General features: G+C 38.7%; 1 protein-coding gene across 1 annotated transcript in view; it reads right to left on the bottom strand.

The window, feature by feature from the left end:
- The window catches only part of STIM2 (stromal interaction molecule 2), a 137442-nt gene extending 119766 nt beyond the window's left edge, over window positions 1–17676 (bottom strand). Inside the window, 1 exon segment of the mRNA XM_049790237.1 lies at window positions 17280–17676. Coding sequence (XP_049646194.1) covers window positions 17280–17676 — 397 coding nt within the window.
- Between the last annotated feature and the right edge of the window lie 224 nt (window positions 17677–17900).

Raw genomic sequence — 17900 nt, 5'->3', positions numbered from 1 at the left:
TCACACTCAGCAGTGCTCAGGGGTTACTTCTGGCTCTGCGCTAAGAAATCACTCCTGGCAGGCTGGGGAACCATATGGGATGCCAGGGATCAAACCCTGATCCATCCTGGGTCATCCACATGCAAGGCAAATGCCCTACCACTGTGCTATTGCTCTGGCCCCAGCACCAGGAATCAGACTTCTACTAGGGAAGGCCCTAATGCTGCTCTAGTGTTGACTTGCTCCAGAGTGGGTTACATATGTCATCCTAACAACTTGGTAATAGCAACAACTAGCTTTCAGGGCAGGGTTCCCTGCATTGCCACGTAATGGTAAGATAAAACCAGAAGATGCTCCCTGTCATCCTGACCTAGACACAGGATCTATACAAAAACCAGGATCTTTAAATACAGAACTTGACTGTTACAAACATGATTGTGAAAACTTTTACTGGAACCACAAAAAAAGACTTTGGGGTTAGACAACTTAGTATGCCCTGAACCTGTAGTTGGTCTTATGGCAGGATGCTTCATGGGTAGGCCAAAGGTTTTTCCTATTTTTCCATATTTTGCTGTGCCTATAAAAAAAATTAAAAACCTGCCGCACACACTCTTTTTTTCTTTTTTTTCTTTTTTATTTCTTGTCATTTAAATAGGGGCTCCCACCTTCTTCGTAGAACCTCAGGACATGAATTACTTTGTTTTACCACAAATTCCTACATTTATAAAACTAAGAAGAAAGGAATAAAGAAAAGCTGGAGGCCAGTGGCCAAGTGGTCTCAGATGGATTGGTGAGGGGAAAAAAAAATAAGGAGAGAACTAAATATCTGAACCAAAGTCAATGATAACAGAATCAAGGGACCTAAACTTAAAGGCAACTGTTATACTGGCAGACCAGGGGGTAAAGGGTGGTGGTATAGGATGCACTCTGGGATGCACTCCACTCTGATGGAGGGAGGATGACACTGGTAGTGGGAATAGCCCTGAAATTCAACTATGAAAGACTCTGTGAAGATCACAATTGTTTACAATTAATCATCATTGATTATTAATAATTATTAAATATAATTAATAAAAATTGTTAATATGTGATATTAATATAATGTGATAATGTATTATAATTAAATATAAATATATAATATGTAATGTTATATATTATAATAATTTAATGATATATAATGTTAATATAATATATAAATAATGAAATATAAATATATAATAGTTACTATAATATAATAATTGTTAATTTATTGAATTAATAAAATTTAAGAAATAAAATGCATTTACACATGCTTTGAAAAGACTCAGATTCCTCATGACTTGTATAACTTGTATAAGTGAGTAAAAATATTAATACGTATAAACAAAGTTCCACAGACTATCAATTACAATAGTCCGGTGACCAGAGATTCCTGCAATCAAGTGACTGTGATCTACGGAGGTGGTGAATTTGTTCATTCTGTATCTATCAAAACTACAACTGCACAACAAACAGTAAGAGGAAAATTATGAGAGCAGCAACTACATTTGTTTCATTTTCTATTTCTCTAATTCCCCCTCCAAAATTAAAATGTGGCCGGCAGTCAATAGACATCCAAACATCATACTATTCCTCAATGGAAAATGTACTCTTTCAGTCCAATTCATCCTTAACATCCTACTATGTTACCTTCCCATTAATAAGCATTCCACCTCACCTTTTTCTTTCAATGCACAGACCAGGGCTCAAACATACTCAGCCATGGTGCTGGCCAGGGGTCTTATATGTTTGTGCTGATCTCACACTCCCAACAGGCTCATCTGGGGTCACACTTATTTAATTGTAGAGTTTTCACACAAATGGTAATAGTGATCATGGGCACACAAAACACCAGGCAGAGAGTTCCTGATGTCAGTATCTAGACATCTTTACTAGCTATATTCAGTAGGGGTTGCACACACCTGACTTCATCATTATGGTATCAGGGATCCTAAAGATCAAAGCAGCTAGACTGTCTGTGTTCAGCACTTCCAGGTGGTACAATAATTGACCTCATGAATTAAATTTGGTCTTAGTTTTGGGGCCATGCCTGGCTGTGTGCTCTGGGTTTTACTCCTGACTGCACTCAGGAATGAATCCTGGTATGTTTGGGGATCACCCAAGTCAGCTTCATGCAAAGTAAAACCCTTACCCATCATCATTAAAACCCTTATCACTCCAATTCTATAGCAGAAACTTTTACTAGAATAATCTGCCAGGACATGTAAATATGGGGAATTTTTTTTGTTTTATTTGTTTTTTTGTTTTTGGGTCACACCCAGCTGCACTCAGAGGTTACTCCTGGCTCTACGCTCAGAAATCGCTCCTGACAGGCTCAGGGGACCATATGGGATGACAGGATTCAAACCACTGTCCTTTTGCATACAAGGCAAATGTCCAACCTCCATGCTATCTTTCTGGCTCCTAAATGTGTTTTTTTTAAGCCTGGGAAATTATGAATCAAATAAAATTCTCATCTTCTAAATAAATACATCATTTTAACTGTCCTAAGTGTTAAAAAAAGATAATTTGGGGCGCAGAGAGATAGCACAGTGGCGTTTGCCTTGCAAGCAGCCGATCCAGGACCAAAGGTGATTGGTTCGAATCCCGGTGTCCCATATGGTCCCCCGTGCCTGCCAGGAGTTATTTCTGAGCAGACAGCCAGGAGTAACCCCTGAGCACAGCCGGGTGTGCCCCCCCCCCCCAAAAAAAAGATAATCTGTTTACCAATTCAAGAAAAATTCAAGAATTGGCATACATGTTGATAGAGCAATGTATTAACACAACTGAATGTATGAACACAACTGTTCAGTTTATATAAGTAGAAAACTAAAACATGATCCTGTAACATTTTCAACTATTAAGTCAATGGTTAAAGAGGAATTATATACAACTCCTCTCAAAAAAAAAAGTATTTACACACATAAAATTTTTCAATGACAACAAAGACATCTCAGATAAGTAGAAATATCAATGAGTAAATAATGCTAGATGCCATAGTAACAAACCATACATAGATATGTGTATATATATATACACACACACATATATATACATACACACACAAACATAAGTCAAATGTTTACTGAGTCAAAATATTGTTTGTGAAGCACTAGTCATTACAGAGATGTGATAAGGTAAGAACAACCAACAAATTAAGATGAATGATTAGATTTCAGTAAGACTCTTATCAGATACAACTTTTATGAGAAAGATAATATAATAGGTACTTCAATGGGGTTAAGACAAGTACAGAGCCACTGTTAAGACAGAAGACAAATTTTACCAATTCAAACTGCAATAGAAAGTATATTACAAAACTGTTTAAAAATTTTTAAGTCAAAAGAGGTAAAAATTAAGTGGATTGTCACTGAACACAATTTAAGCAAGATTTGGACATTGTCTATGTCAATATTTTGCCTACCTCCAACTCACACAACTCTATACTGAACACAGAATATCCTGAATATTTACTAGTTAAATGAACTAAAGCTTGGTATAAACTTTGTACGATGAAGAAGACACTCCAGAATGAAAGCGAAAGAATATGCAAGTGGAAAAAAAAAGAGAGAGAGAGAGAGTCACATTTGTTCAAAGAACATGCTTAGCCTAGTCTTATAAATTCTAAGCAAGAGTTTATATAACCACAATCAACCTCTAAGTTTAATTTGGTATTCATGGGAAATACGAAAAGTTTTATCACTGAAAGTAATAATTATATATAATAGTATTATAGGTGAGTTACAATATTATTACTTCTGCCAGCAAAAATGTATTAATTCAGCATTAACGTGGCAGTAATCAGAATTGAAAGGATCGCAGATAACTCCAAGAATTTGCTTTGCTAATCACAAACAGTGTGGTACGTACCCTTAAAAGAAGAACAAAGTCAAACAAATGGTTTGGGGACAGGGAAGAATCAAGTTAAAAATGGCACTTACCAGATAATTGTTTCTTTCTAGACACTTCTGATATGCTACTTTATTTAACCCTCACAATAACCCTCCCATTTTAAAATAAAGGCCATAAAAGGTCAAAATATTTCCCTCAGCTCGCAAAGGTGTAGGCTTTTATCTGCACTGAGTCTCCATTTTGTTCAAATATGGAGTAGGAATGTGCAGCCCTAATTAAAAAATAATTATTTGAAACAAGAAAACGCAAAATTTCTTTCTCCAATGATCCAGGTCTGACCTAACATATTAGTAGGAATTGGTTGAGGATGTCCTTAAGGAAAAAAGAAAAAGACTTACAAATCTGTTATCAGCATCTTAGAAATCATTAGGCACTATAAAGTCACCATAGATAGTTCTAGATTCTTTCCTTCTTTCATTCCTCTTTCCTAACAAGAAACAAGCAAATCCACTCTAATTCCAAACATCTTTCTAATAAAATCTTAAACGCTACTTTCCAGGCAACCTCCCTGTATTCACTCTTGCTTCCAAGAATTCAGTACCCTAAAAACCAGCTTTCAAGTACAAATCAGGAAGCAACTAGAAATCTTTTGCTCTACAGATGGAACTGTAAAATGGCACTATTACTACAGTAAACAAGATAAAGGCTACTTAAAGAGTTAAAAATGTAATTGCCAGACCAGGGAGACAGCTCAAAGGGTTGGAGCACAGGACCCCAGGTTCAGCTCCAAGCACTACTTGGTCTACTGGGCAATGGTAGGAGTGCCCCTATGATCAGCAATTCCAGAGCATAAGGTTATATTCTAAAGAACCCAAAACAGCCTCAAATAGCTCTTTACACATCCATGTTTATTACAGATACACTATTCACAGGCACTAGAAACAGCACAGGTATTCATCACCAGAGAACTTATTTCATGTTTGAATGTGGCACATACATTAAAATAAATACTCATTCTATGAACACATGTTGCATTAATGAATCTACAGAGTATTATGGAAAATAACATAAAGACTGATTCCACTTAGAGGAGGTATCTAAGTCATCAAGTTCATAGAAATAGAACAAGAGTTGTCCAGACAGCTAACATCAAATCTATAGATTAAACATCAAATATTAATAGATTTGGGCTGGAGAAGGCACATGCTGTCTTGCATGCTGTCAACCTGGGTTCAATCCCTGGCATCCCATATGGTCCCCCTGAGCACCTCCAGGACTAGTCCCTGAGTGCAAAGCCAAAATTACCCCTGAACATCACTGGATATGGGGAAAAAAACTTCACCAATTATTAATAGATTAATACATTATATTAAATATCAAAGATTAGCTGTCAAGTTCATAGAAATAGAAGAGTATGGAATTTGACATCAAATTCAACATCAAATTTATAGATTAGAACAAGACAATAAATACATTAGCCAGCAAAGAGCTGTTATACATTACAAACTCTGTCCTAAGCTCTTTACATAGTTTAACTGATTTGCTCTCCAAGTTCATTCTAGAGATAAGGAAATTTGGACACTAACAGATTAAATCACCTATTCAAAATTACAAAACCTCTTTCAGGGTGGAATTCAAGCCCAGGAAATCCTGCTGTAGTCAAACTTCTTTACAATCCTCTTACACTGCAAAGACATGACCCAGATAAAAGTTTCAGATATAAAATGATGCTTCTTAAAAAATTTATTCCATGCCTACGGATTAATCATGAAAAAAAAAAACACAAGAAAAATCAACTAGTGAAAATACCATTTCTAAAAGTCATTACCTAAAAGATAATGCTTTTCAGATCTCAGACTATTTTATAGAAAACTTTAAAAATTAAAAACTGAGGCTGGAGCAATAATAGCAAAGCGCTAGGGCATTTGCCTTGCATGCAGCTGACCTGGGACGCACCCAAGTTCATTTCACGGCATCCCAGATGGTCCCCCGAGCCTGCCAGGAGTGATTTCTGAGTGCAGAGCCAAGTGTGGTTCAAAAACCAAACAAAATGAATAAAAATCAAAAACCAAATAAATAAACAAATAAAATGAATAAAAATTGGTAATTTACTAAAGGTAACAAAGAACTCGTTGGGAATGTTTATTCAATTTCTCCAGATTAATTTTCTAATTCATTTTCTAATCAGACTCTGTCCTTAACATAAAGGTCCTTAGCAAAAGAATTTTCATTTAAAATCATTGAATTAGAAGCATTGAAAAATATAAACTAAAAAAAAACATATGAACTATTTAAGAGAAATACTAATTTTCATTGTAAGTTGCATGTATTTATGCAGATTATTGTAATAATCTCACAAAGACTATAAGGATGAAATAGAATATACAAATGTATGGCATAAGTGTAATTGCATATGCAAATATAGATGTTGGTTACATCATAAGTAACCTGGACATTGACCGATAAGCCAAGAATGACATTTCACAATTTCCATTTAGCATTCTCAGATGCAGTATATTTCCTACTCAGCTGCCTCTTCTCAGACCATAAGTATTTAATTCTATGCATTCTCCTATTTTAAGAAAATTCCTATGTAAACTCAGTAAATACCTCTTATTTGGGGGAAGGGGGGTGGCCATACAGGGGAGTGCAGAACTGTTCAATAATAACCCACTTCTCCACATTAGTTTTAGACATGTCATTTTTACAATTGTATTAAACTACATAGCATATACCCTATATACAAAAACTCATCACCACCCATTTTAATGATACATCTGCTTGAATGCACGCAGGGTCAATATAACATTCAACTTGAAATTCCAAACACCTAACATGGAAATCTGCTCATAATACTCACTAAATATTTTTATTTACCTATTTTATTCAATTACATATAAAGTACAAGAGTGAAGAAATTAGAATTACATTTATGTCACACTTGTTCCAAAGAGAGTGGATTTTTGGTATGACAAATGTATAAGAAAAATTTCTAATAAATATTATATTATATATTTTTAAACTGTTACCCATTTTAAAACAATTTTCAAGTTTATATTGTGCGTGCAATGATAAAAAAAAAAACGGTCACTTTCAGTATCATTTTATGTCCAAATCTCATCTAGCACAAAATAGTTGCTTAATGTTTGAAACTATATACATTTGAACACATACAGTGTCACCAAAGTCTAACTTGGTCATTTTTAGCCTACATCATTTTCAGTTCATTGTATTATCCATCCTGACAAACACTGAACCAAATGTAAATGGGATATCTCATAAGCAAATTCAAAGATCTACATATGTCCATATTTGGAATAAGATTTTAAGAAGATTTTAATTTGATATTCAGAAATAGAAATAACAAGCACTGACATAGTTTATGCATGACAAATAACAAAGCTGAAAATGACAGTTTGGAAACAGAAAAAAGTGATCTTCTTATCGTTAATTGCAAGTAGAGGAATTTGCTGCTGAAGAATAGGCATAAAGAAAGGATTGCTTAAAATTATTATTCAACCTCAAATAGGTTTAAAAAAAGTATCATTACAATTACATGGAATGTAAAAAATAGTTTGTTGAGCAGCAGAGAAATATTGCAAGTACCCATAGACCAAATTTTATTGGGAATCATTGGAGAAATAACTATAAATCACATTCGTTTCCCCAAAGAATTAGTGATCCCAATAACTATTTTTTGAATCATGAAAGTAAAATGCTCACCTCATGTATGAAGGTGGGTGGAAGTGAAACTCAGCAAGTAATTAGAGCTACTCCCAGCTCTGTGCTTGGTGTGGCTCTGTGATGCTCAGGCAACCATGTGGTACCAGGGATCAAACCTGGGCCTCCTGTACACTAAGCTTGCACTCAGCCTATCCAGCTATCTCTCTGAGCTGTCTTCATGAATTTTTTTGAAAACATGAAAACCAGCACTTAATTTAGTTTAAAAAAAAAGAAAGAAAGAAAAGAAAAAAAGAAAACTAAAAATTGAAGTATTTCAGTTCCTTTAACGACAAGTTTAAGATCAAAGAGAGAGAAAGAACACAAAATGATCTTGATGAGGAGAGGTAAATTATACAGAAGCAAAAATCCATAAAAGCACATAAGGTGCTGATTTTCAAAAAACATACAAGGATATTTGAGTTCTGAGATGAATAATAGTTCAAGTAATGTGTTCTTGATACATTTGTTGCATCCCAGATTCTGGTGAGGAGAGCTGCCTTTATTTCTCTTTTTGGGACTACACCCGATGGTGCTGGGCTTACTTCTATTTCTGCACTCAGGAATTACTCCTGGAGGTGCTCAGGGACCAGAAAAGGGTGCCAGCGATAGAATTCCTGTGCAAGGCAAGCATTCTACCTACCGTATTATCTACTTTATAAGAGCACTTCTATGCCTCTGTTAAAAATCCTAAAATAACACCTCGTCTTAATCTTAAATTGTTTCACTTCACAAGATATGGTTGACTAAACCTAGCAGAAAGGAAATCAATTTTAGGACTGCAGCCATGATGGTTGTGCAGTACAACCACAAGAGCCAAATGAAACAAAGCCAAAAGTCATCAATTATTGGCTTGGTGTTCACTACCCCCAGACACAGAGCTTTCCAAGTACTGAAGTTCTCTGAGGAGGAAATGTTCACCTAGACTAGAGGAACACAAGTCTGACGGCTGACAGAGAAGACAACCTCCCCTTAAAAGCAGCAACAATGAAACCAGTCAGAGAGAACAGTTACTTAAAGTAGGATTAGGAAACGAAAATGTTAAGGAGAATTAAGTATCTAATACCTACTAATACAGAGATGTAGAGGGACAAGGAAAAGAAAAGATTCACTTCACTTTGCTACTGGCCATCGTTTGTAGATCAAGCTTGAAAGTCAAACAAATGAAATGCAAAAGCTAATCTGGAAACAAATACTCCAGTATTATGAGACACTTATTAGATAGAAAACTATTAGAAATAATATAACTATTAGAAGAGTTAGAAACTATACTCTTGGGCCTGAGAGAGCACAGCAGTGGAGAGTTTGCCTTGCATGTGGCCAACCCAGAAAGGGACCTGGTTCGATTCCTGGCATCCCATATGGTCCCCCAACCTGCCAGTGGTGATTTCTGAGTGCAGAGCCAGGAGGACCCCTCAACTCCCCTGGGTGCGGTCCAGAAACCAATCAATCAATCAATCAATCAATAAAGATTAAAAACAAGACTATTCTCTTAAGCTGGTGGGTACATGTAATAGAGTCAAGCTCTGAGCTATTGTATTAATTCAGTCTGGAAAGTCATCCTCTGTTAAGGAATAAATGTGCATTTTTTTAAAAGCAACTGCAAAGTTTTATTATCATCTAATAACCATATAAGTCACATACAAAAATAATTACTATGTGAACTAGACACATTTGAATAAGACACAATGACAACGGTTCTTGCTTATTGTCAAATGTTTATACAAAATTTTGGTAGATCATTCTCCAAGCATTAAGTGTTCAAATTTTAAAGTACTTTTTATTTCTTAATAAATATGACACATATTTCTTCTAAATACGTATTTCTTCTAAACATTTTCATAGCCACTGAAAAACTTAAACCTATCAAAATCTGATCACATACCTTCCCAACTGGCCTCCATAATTATAATTCTAGTAATCTCTTCACTTCCCATCCACCCAGGCCTAGTTTCTTCAAATTCACAGAACATATCCCTCCAATGTTCAAAGTAACAGTGCTTCCAATTCCTAGTCAGATCGCAGATTGAGATTCTAAACAAATCTCTGATAAAAAAAAAATTAAAGAAAAATTACATTCCCCATAATGGCTGCTTAATATTTGCTGTTAAATGTTTTCAACTTACTAATATATACTTTCTAAACAATATACAATAGATATGCCAAAAAAAATGTATCATGATTTTCTTGTGGCTTTCCATATTGTGCAGCACCTAGTTGAATACCCAGTTTGAGATGTGCCGTTGACATATCAATATAGGGAATAAAGTAGTGAATAGAAAAGTCCTCAATAATAGGCTCAATCTCCTTTTTCCTTTGTCATTTCCACTACTCTATGCATTCACCCTAATGCCCTGCCATTTATCACCACATGATGGCCTCCATATTTATCAAGGTCCAGCTCAAACCCTAACCCCAAGTAATAGTCCCTAAATCCTTTGTTCCCCTGACATTTTGCAGTTCAAGAAAATACTGATCATAGACCAATTATTCTACTCAGTTGTGTATATAAAGATGCATACAAATACAATTCATAACAGCTTTGCAATCAGAAAACTCTGGCCGTCATCTTAGTCTAATATCTTAGTCTAAGAAGTGTGACGTTGGGGGATTTATTTAAGGTTATCATCCTACCTCAGTATATTCACTGCCTCCATGAGAAAGCTTATATGCAGAAGTGACACAGGGACAACATGAAGGATCTCTGGTTGTGATGTAACTTTTTTACCATAGCAGTTAAAAACTATTTTAATCATGTACCTAAGCTATAAATTTAACTGAGTTTTAAAAAGAGAGCTTACATGAAAATAACTATTTTATGGGATTAATTTTAGTACCAAAAGAGATTAAGTACACAGAGTACTAAGCTCATAAACTTTATAAATGTACCTATTAATTGGTTTAAACCATCTGAGTTCTATTAGTCAGGCCTATCTCTCGTGTTTTTGGTTGTTGTTTTTTTTTTTTAGGGGAGGGGAAATTCTTTATCACTCCCATTAATGTGGTGGGATTGTTTCTGTGCTTATTAATTGTTTGGTTAACGAACCAAATTGCACATGAATCAAATCGGCTAGTAATGTTAATGTTTTTAAATCAGTTCATGCTTGAGTCATCGAGTACACGTCGTGTACACATGGATCTCCAAACATCATTTTCAAAGTGCATTGCTCTAAATGGATATATGTCCAAAATGCAATTACTAAGACAGCTCAGGTGTTTTTTTTTAATGTTAACATTTTTTAACAAAATTAAAGAAATCCTGGTGGATCATTCTATTATTTAAAGTTAAGCTAAGCACTGAACTCACTTTTTCAATCTGGCCTTCAAAATTATTCCTGGGCAAGAGTTTTCTAACAGTCCAATCAATTCTGTAGTGTTATTCATAAGAAGAAAAACAAGGGAATGGGATCATTTTCAGACCAACAGAATTACTTCTAATTCTTAAATGTTCCTAAAGGATTAGACCAAAATAGATGAGTGATTCTATAATTCATTGTTAACACACACACACACACACACACACACACACACAAACTCTAAGCAACACATACACACTGTAGCTCCAAAGACTAGTACACACACACACACACACACACACACACACACACACACAGCTCCAAGCAAAACATATATACAATGTAGCTCCATGCAAAGACTGGTTAAGAAAAGGAGTATAGAGACAAAAATGGCAATTTCATAATAACAGAAATTTTCAGAAAATGTAAGTTCACAGGAGGAATAAAGGTTTCTAGTACTAGGTGAAATCACTGTGAGTTAAATTCTGCCATACTATAATCGCTATGGTGATTATATTTATATATATAAAATATATATAAATATATATATAGTGGGTGTCAATGCATTGCAAACATTTCTAAAACAACATATACTACACTCAAGCCAAATACTAACTAAAAACATTTAATAAGTAAATGCAGGTACAGAAAAGTAATGCAAAGGGCTAAGTATATTCCTTGAGTTCAGGCGGTAAATTCCATTCCAACACTCATGGCCCCCTGAGACTCGCATCACCAGCCTGAATAGTGAATCCACAGGGTTCCTGGATCATACAAGTATCCCCGGGAGTGGCACTCCTGAGCTTTCAGCACCACTAGGAAATTCCTACGTGTCCCTCAAAAATAGGGGGGAGACCAAAAACTAAATAAAAGTGATAACATTTACTGTATAGTCAAGGCTAGTGAGATAAATAAAAGTGTATGATTTTTCCCATGAAGGGAATTGGAGAGATAGTACTGGACAAAAAGTGTTTGCCTTGTGCATGACTGACACCAGTTCAATACTCAGAATCTCATATTATCCGGACTCTGTCTTCAGTGATCCCTTAGCACAAAGCCAGGAATAAGCCCTGAGCACAAGCATCCTGAGCCCTGTGGCCCCAAAAATCATTTAGAATATAGTATTGCACATTTTCACTTAAATTTAATACTCCCAAGAGATAGGTTTTAAAATGTACATCTTATATTTCTAATTATATATCAAATTACTCACAAAGAATTTCAAGTAAGATGAAACCTGTAATAGAGCCTAGGAGACAGATCAAGTAGTAGAACACATGCCTATCACATGGAAGGCCCCAAGTTCATTTTCTAGCGATGCCCACTATGTCTGTGATGGTCTCTAAGTACTATCATGAAAGGCCACTTAAAAAAAATGCAACGCATTAATGTGTTGATGTATATTTTACAGGCACTGAAGAATGTTGCTTTGATTCATTTTTTAAAAGGATGAGAAAAGGGGCTGGAGAAATAGCACAGTGGTAGGGCATTTGCCTTGCATGCAGCCGACTCGGAACAGACTGGTTCAAACCCGGGCAACCCATTTGGTCCCCCAAGCCTACCAGAAGCAATTTCTGAGCACAGAGCCAGGAGTAACCCCTAAGCGCTGTTAGGTATGACCCAAAAACTAAAAAAAAAAAAAAAAAAAGATGAGAGAAGGCAATTTTTCCAAAATTAAGATTCCAAAAATTAAAAATTCTGAAGGAATATCCAAGGAAAAAATTGTAGGGGCTGAGGGTGCTTGCTTAAAAACTTGAAGCCTTAAAAAATATAAAGAATGGGGCCTGAGCAGTGGTGCAGCAGTAGGGCATTTGCCTTGTATGTGGCTAACCTAAGACAGACCACAGTTCAATCCCCCGGCATCCCATATTGTCCTCCAACCCAGGAGCGATTTCTGAGCCCATGGTCAGGAGTAACCCCAGAGCGTCACTGGGTATGGCCCAAAAACAAAAACAAAACAAATCAAACAAACAAACAAAAAAAAAATATATATATATATATAAAGAATGCTTTTCAGAGTCAATCCAATCTAGAGAACTGCCAGATTATTAAAACATTTTGGGAGGATATTTATCAAACATGAAGCACATGCCTCACATACTTGAAGCTCCAAAATCAATCCCTGAAACTTGCCTGGTGTGTCCCTGAATGTCCCAAGCATTTCGAGGGTATCTATGGTAGCTCCTAGTATCACCAAGCCTGGAGGACAGCACATCACCGGGAGAGAAGCACGTACTGCATCCATGTTTGCCAAGTATCACCAGAAGCATTTCCTGAGCATACATCACCCCACCACCAGCCTACCCCCACCTCTTGCACCAGCTACTCCCAAGAGAAAAAAAAAATAATCTGCATTACTCTGCCAGTATAGAAAATTGCATTGTCTGTCTGTGTTTGCGTGTGTGGATATATATATAAACTATTTCCTGGGGAAGATAGCAGGATAAGGTTAATCATTCCCCACTGGGATCAACTCAACTTTTCAATCCTTTAGGCAAAAAAGAAAGCAATGTTTTGAATTAAAGCACTGCATTAGATTATAATCACAAAGCCCTCAGTCACCATTCCCCAAACTGCTTCAAATTTCAATCGAGTAAAGTTGAAAATGTAATCTTCCAAGAACTATATTTAGAACTCCTTATATATGCCTGTGAAATATGTACACATTTACTCATAGACGTATACATATACGTGACATGTACATACTTATGTGTATAGCTTACTACCCTGCATTTTACATTTGGTTCCATCTTATCGAGGCAATTATACACTGAATCCTGAAAACTATTTTTGAAAGGAAATATAAACAGTAACCCATTATGAAACATAGGTCTGTTTATTTTGATGACTTATCATAGCCTCTCACTTCATAAGAAACTTACCCAACACTACACAACAGATAATTAAAGGCAATTTTTTTCTTTTAGAAATTTATTCTTAAAAGTACAATAAACCCCTAACCCTAAAGTAAGACTCTTGAGAGGTAAATGTCAATGAAAACCGGTATTTTATATATTTCATTAGAAAGGAACAAAAAAAATCTTACAGATCTTCTAAGGGTAAATATTAAAATCTGTAGAGGAAAGGGAAGATAGTGATTTTGGTTGTCCTGTGTCAAAGCTGATAAGCATTTTCAGTTGTGTGATAACTTTATAAAACATAAAGCCAGAGCACATAATCCTCTCAGAATTCAACGATTTTTCAATTTCAAAAGAAATTTTCCATTTTCCAAAGAAGTGATGATTTCTTATTAGTGGAGGCTTCTAATGCAGCTCTGTCCACATAAAATGGCTATGACAACATAGCAAGCTTTAAATTCAGTCTATAGTTCTACTTCCTGAAGTGATAATAGAACAATTAATTATATTCTGAACTTGGCATAAAATCTACAAATGGAAACCATGAAAGAAAGCACTATGCATACCATACCTACATATTCATACCTACAGAGAAGCTAAAGGGTTCAGAGAAGTTTATTGATTCAATATGCTCTAACTTTATCATGGCCTTCTAGTTACCTTATCAGAGATACCAGTACTGTGGCTTCATTACATAAACTTATCTAAATCACAGTGGTTTACTTTGTAGATGGTGTAGTTTAATTCTTTTAATTTTTTAATGAAAATGTTTGGCTGGTTAAAAAAAAAAATCAACAGTCTAGGGGTCAGAGCAGTGTCACAAACAGTAGGGCGTTTGCCTTGCACTTTCTAACCCCGGTTTGATCCCCCAGTGTCCCATCTGGTCCCCCAAGCCAAGAGCGATTTCTGAGCACATAGCCGGGAGTAACCGCTGAGCATCACCAAGTGTGTCCCAAAAAACTAAAAGCAAAATAAAACAAAAAAAAATCACCAGTCTACCAAAAAGAAAAGAACATCAATAATAAATGCTTGGGGCAACTTATTTTAAAACATAACATTTGTGTGCTCTCTCTTCATCCAGTAAGGGCTATCTTCTCTTTCACAAAATGCTAAAAGCAACTCAAAAAAATGTAAGTGACTCAAAAGGATTACAAAGCTTATTAAAATAAAATAATTTCCCTGATATGATGTGAAGAGTATACAACATATTGATAGTTCTGTAATAGCTTTAGAAATCACCCGCCCTTCTGCCAATTACACATTGACAAATTAGACAATTACTTAGTAATCAAACTTTTCAGCTCAAGAAAAATCACACTGCCAGAGGCTCAGGGAGCCCAAATGTCTTCTCCCTGTGCCTTCCTCCATGTAGCATGTTTTATAATCTCTAGTTTGGTGTCTATCTACTTTCCAAAGAGCTATTTGTCAGATTTTTATTTGTAGAAGGAAAACTATTCAACCGTAAATCTATCCAACTTGTCCTCTCAAACCATACCAAGCTCCTAACGCTGTTGATTTTGTAATCACTTCATCTGAATTACCCAGTGATCGACCGGTTTGAGGTTTCAAATTCCAGTTACAAGGATTTGATACGTTTCTGGGTAAAGCAAGTTAAATATTTGGATCATTATGTTCTACACACTACAACTTCCAAAGAGCTTGACCAAGTTTACATCCTCCTTTCCTGATCTGACAAACATTCTGTCACAAAACTCAGGAGAAATCGCTTCTCTGCAGAAAAGAGCGTCGGAGCCCGACTGAAAAAGCAGCTGTTAATGACTCTAAAAGGCCTGTTGGGACTTTATTTAAATTAATGATGGGTCATCTTGTTCCGCTTTATTTTATTTTATCCTTTTCAGAGTTGGGCGATTAATTGCAAGAAACCTCCAGATGGCTTGTGAAATAAAAGTACTACTACCAAAACAAGAAAATAAGTATAACTTGTGCTCCATACATACTCCTTTCCCAGATCAAGGAAGCGCCGCCAAACATCAATTTCAACCTCCACCTTAACAGGGAGCTAGCTGGGCCTGACTCTGCTTTCAGCTTTAAAGCGTTCCAAGATCCTGCCTGCCTGGACTGACCAAACATGTTTGCAAGTGTTCGACAATTGCTAGAACGTTCCCTCTCTCCTCCCCCGCTCTGTCTGTCTCTCTGTCTCTGTTGGTCTCTGTCTGTCCCTGCCTCTGTCTCTCTGTCTCTGTTAGTCTCTGTCTCTGTCTCTCAGTCTCTCTTAGTCTCTTTTAGTATCTGTCTCTGTGTCTCTGTCTCTGTCTCTCTGTTAGTCTGTCTCTGTCAGTTTCTGTCTCTCTGTCTCTGTGTCTCTGTCTCTGTTAGTCTCTGTCTCTGTCTCTGTTAGTCTCTGTCTCTGTCTGTCTCTGTCTCTGTTAGTCTGTCTGTCTCTGTCTGTCTCTGTCTCTGTTAGTCTGTCTGTCTCTGTCTGTCTCTGTCTCTGTTAGTCGCTGTCTCAGTCTGTCTCTGTTAGTTTCTGTCTGTCTCTGTCTCTGTGTCTCTGTCTCTGTTAGTCTCTGTCTCTGTCTCTCTGTCTTAGTCTCCCTCTCTCTGGCTCTGTTAGTCTCTGTCTCTCTGTCTAGATCTCCGTCTCCCTGGCTGTCACTCTTTGTAAATTTCACATTGTAAATATCAAGTTGTAAGTTTCAGCTTGTAAATTTCACGTTGTAAATTTCACTTTGTAAATTTCTGTTATATTTCAGGTGGCCCAGCTCCCGGTTCACTCAAGAGCGATGCTTGCTGACCCCGAAGCAACAGCACCTTCTTCCATCCTGCACACTACGGCCTCCCTCCCTCCCACCGGTGGCTCGAAAGCACCCGTGGGGAGCGAGTGTGTTTTTCCCGCAGACCCTGGTACAGAATCTCGAATGCCAACACGTCTGCTGGCTCTCAAAGAATCCTCCCTTAACAGCCTCCCCTGGGACACACGCGGACACACGCAGACACACACAAACACACACACACACACACACACACACACACGCACACGCACACGGTGCTCGGCGGGGCTTTGAACTGCTGCTGAAGTCTCGCTGCTCCACGAACTAACCGTGCCTTTCTCCACCACCACCCCCAAAAGCAAGCAAGCAAGCACCCCCGGGCGGACTCGGTACCGCATTGCTGCTGACTTCTTTCACCCAGCAGCTTTTCAAGGAAGGAAATAAAAAATCAGCCCGGTTTTCCCCCCCAAATACGAGGGCGGGCGGGCGGGCGATCGCATTCTGCCAGCTCCTCCGCAGCACGAAAGAGAAACTGTGGCCACTGCAGTACTCGGCGCGGAGTCCCCGAAACCCCAACCAAATGCGAGGCGGGGAAGCCGAGCAAAGCCGTCGAGCGGCTCCAGCCCGTCGAGGGCGGGGTGTCAGGGGAATGGGGTGCGAGGAAGGAAGGCACCGGGAGCAGAAAGAGCAGCAGCCCGAGGCCCCGGCTGGGCATCGGCCGTGGCAGCGTTGGAATAGCGGGTCGCCGGCCGGAGAGAACCCTCCGGGGTTCGGGGCTCCAAACCCTCCCGCCACTGCCCCCCCAAACACCGGCGATCTCTCACCTGTCATGAGCGCGGGGCTGTCGCGACTGGCGGAGGCGGTCGTGGCGGCGGCCGAGCCCGCCGATCGCGCCCCGCGGGGGTTCCGGGGGACCAGCTCGCATCCGTCCGCGGCGCCGGCCACCAGCAGCCCGAGCACCAGCAGCGCAGCCCAGCGCTGCCGCCGCAGCCAGCCCGAGGCCGAGCCGGCGGGGTTGGCGGTGGCGGCGGCGGCGGGATGACAGCGCCGAGCCGGAGCCGGAGCTGGAGCCGGATCGGGGGGAGCCAAGCGCAGCAGCAGCCGCCAGCCGATCGCCGCCGCCGCCAGCACCACCGGCGACTCTTCTTCCAGCCGCCCCCGCGGCCGCTTCACGCTCGCCAGCCTGATCCCCTCCAGAGCTCGGATCCCGGCTACGATCATGGGTTCCGATTTGAAAAAATTATTTTCAGGTGAGGAAACTGCAAGATCCCGGCGATCTTCAAGCCGAGCGCGACACGGCGCTGCTGCTGCGGCAGCGAGTCCGGAATCCGCTGCTCTGGCGCCTGCCAACAGCAGAGCCCCAGCGCCCGCCGCCGCTGCCGCTGCCGCCGCCGCCGCCGCCGCGGCGCATCCCCCCGCCCCCTCCGGCCCGCGCCCGTCGTAGT

This window comes from Suncus etruscus, chromosome 16, assembly GCF_024139225.1.
Source record: "Suncus etruscus isolate mSunEtr1 chromosome 16, mSunEtr1.pri.cur, whole genome shotgun sequence".
Classification (NCBI taxonomy): domain Eukaryota; kingdom Metazoa; phylum Chordata; class Mammalia; order Eulipotyphla; family Soricidae; genus Suncus; species Suncus etruscus.
This window is presented reverse-complemented; position numbering and strand designations above follow the sequence as displayed.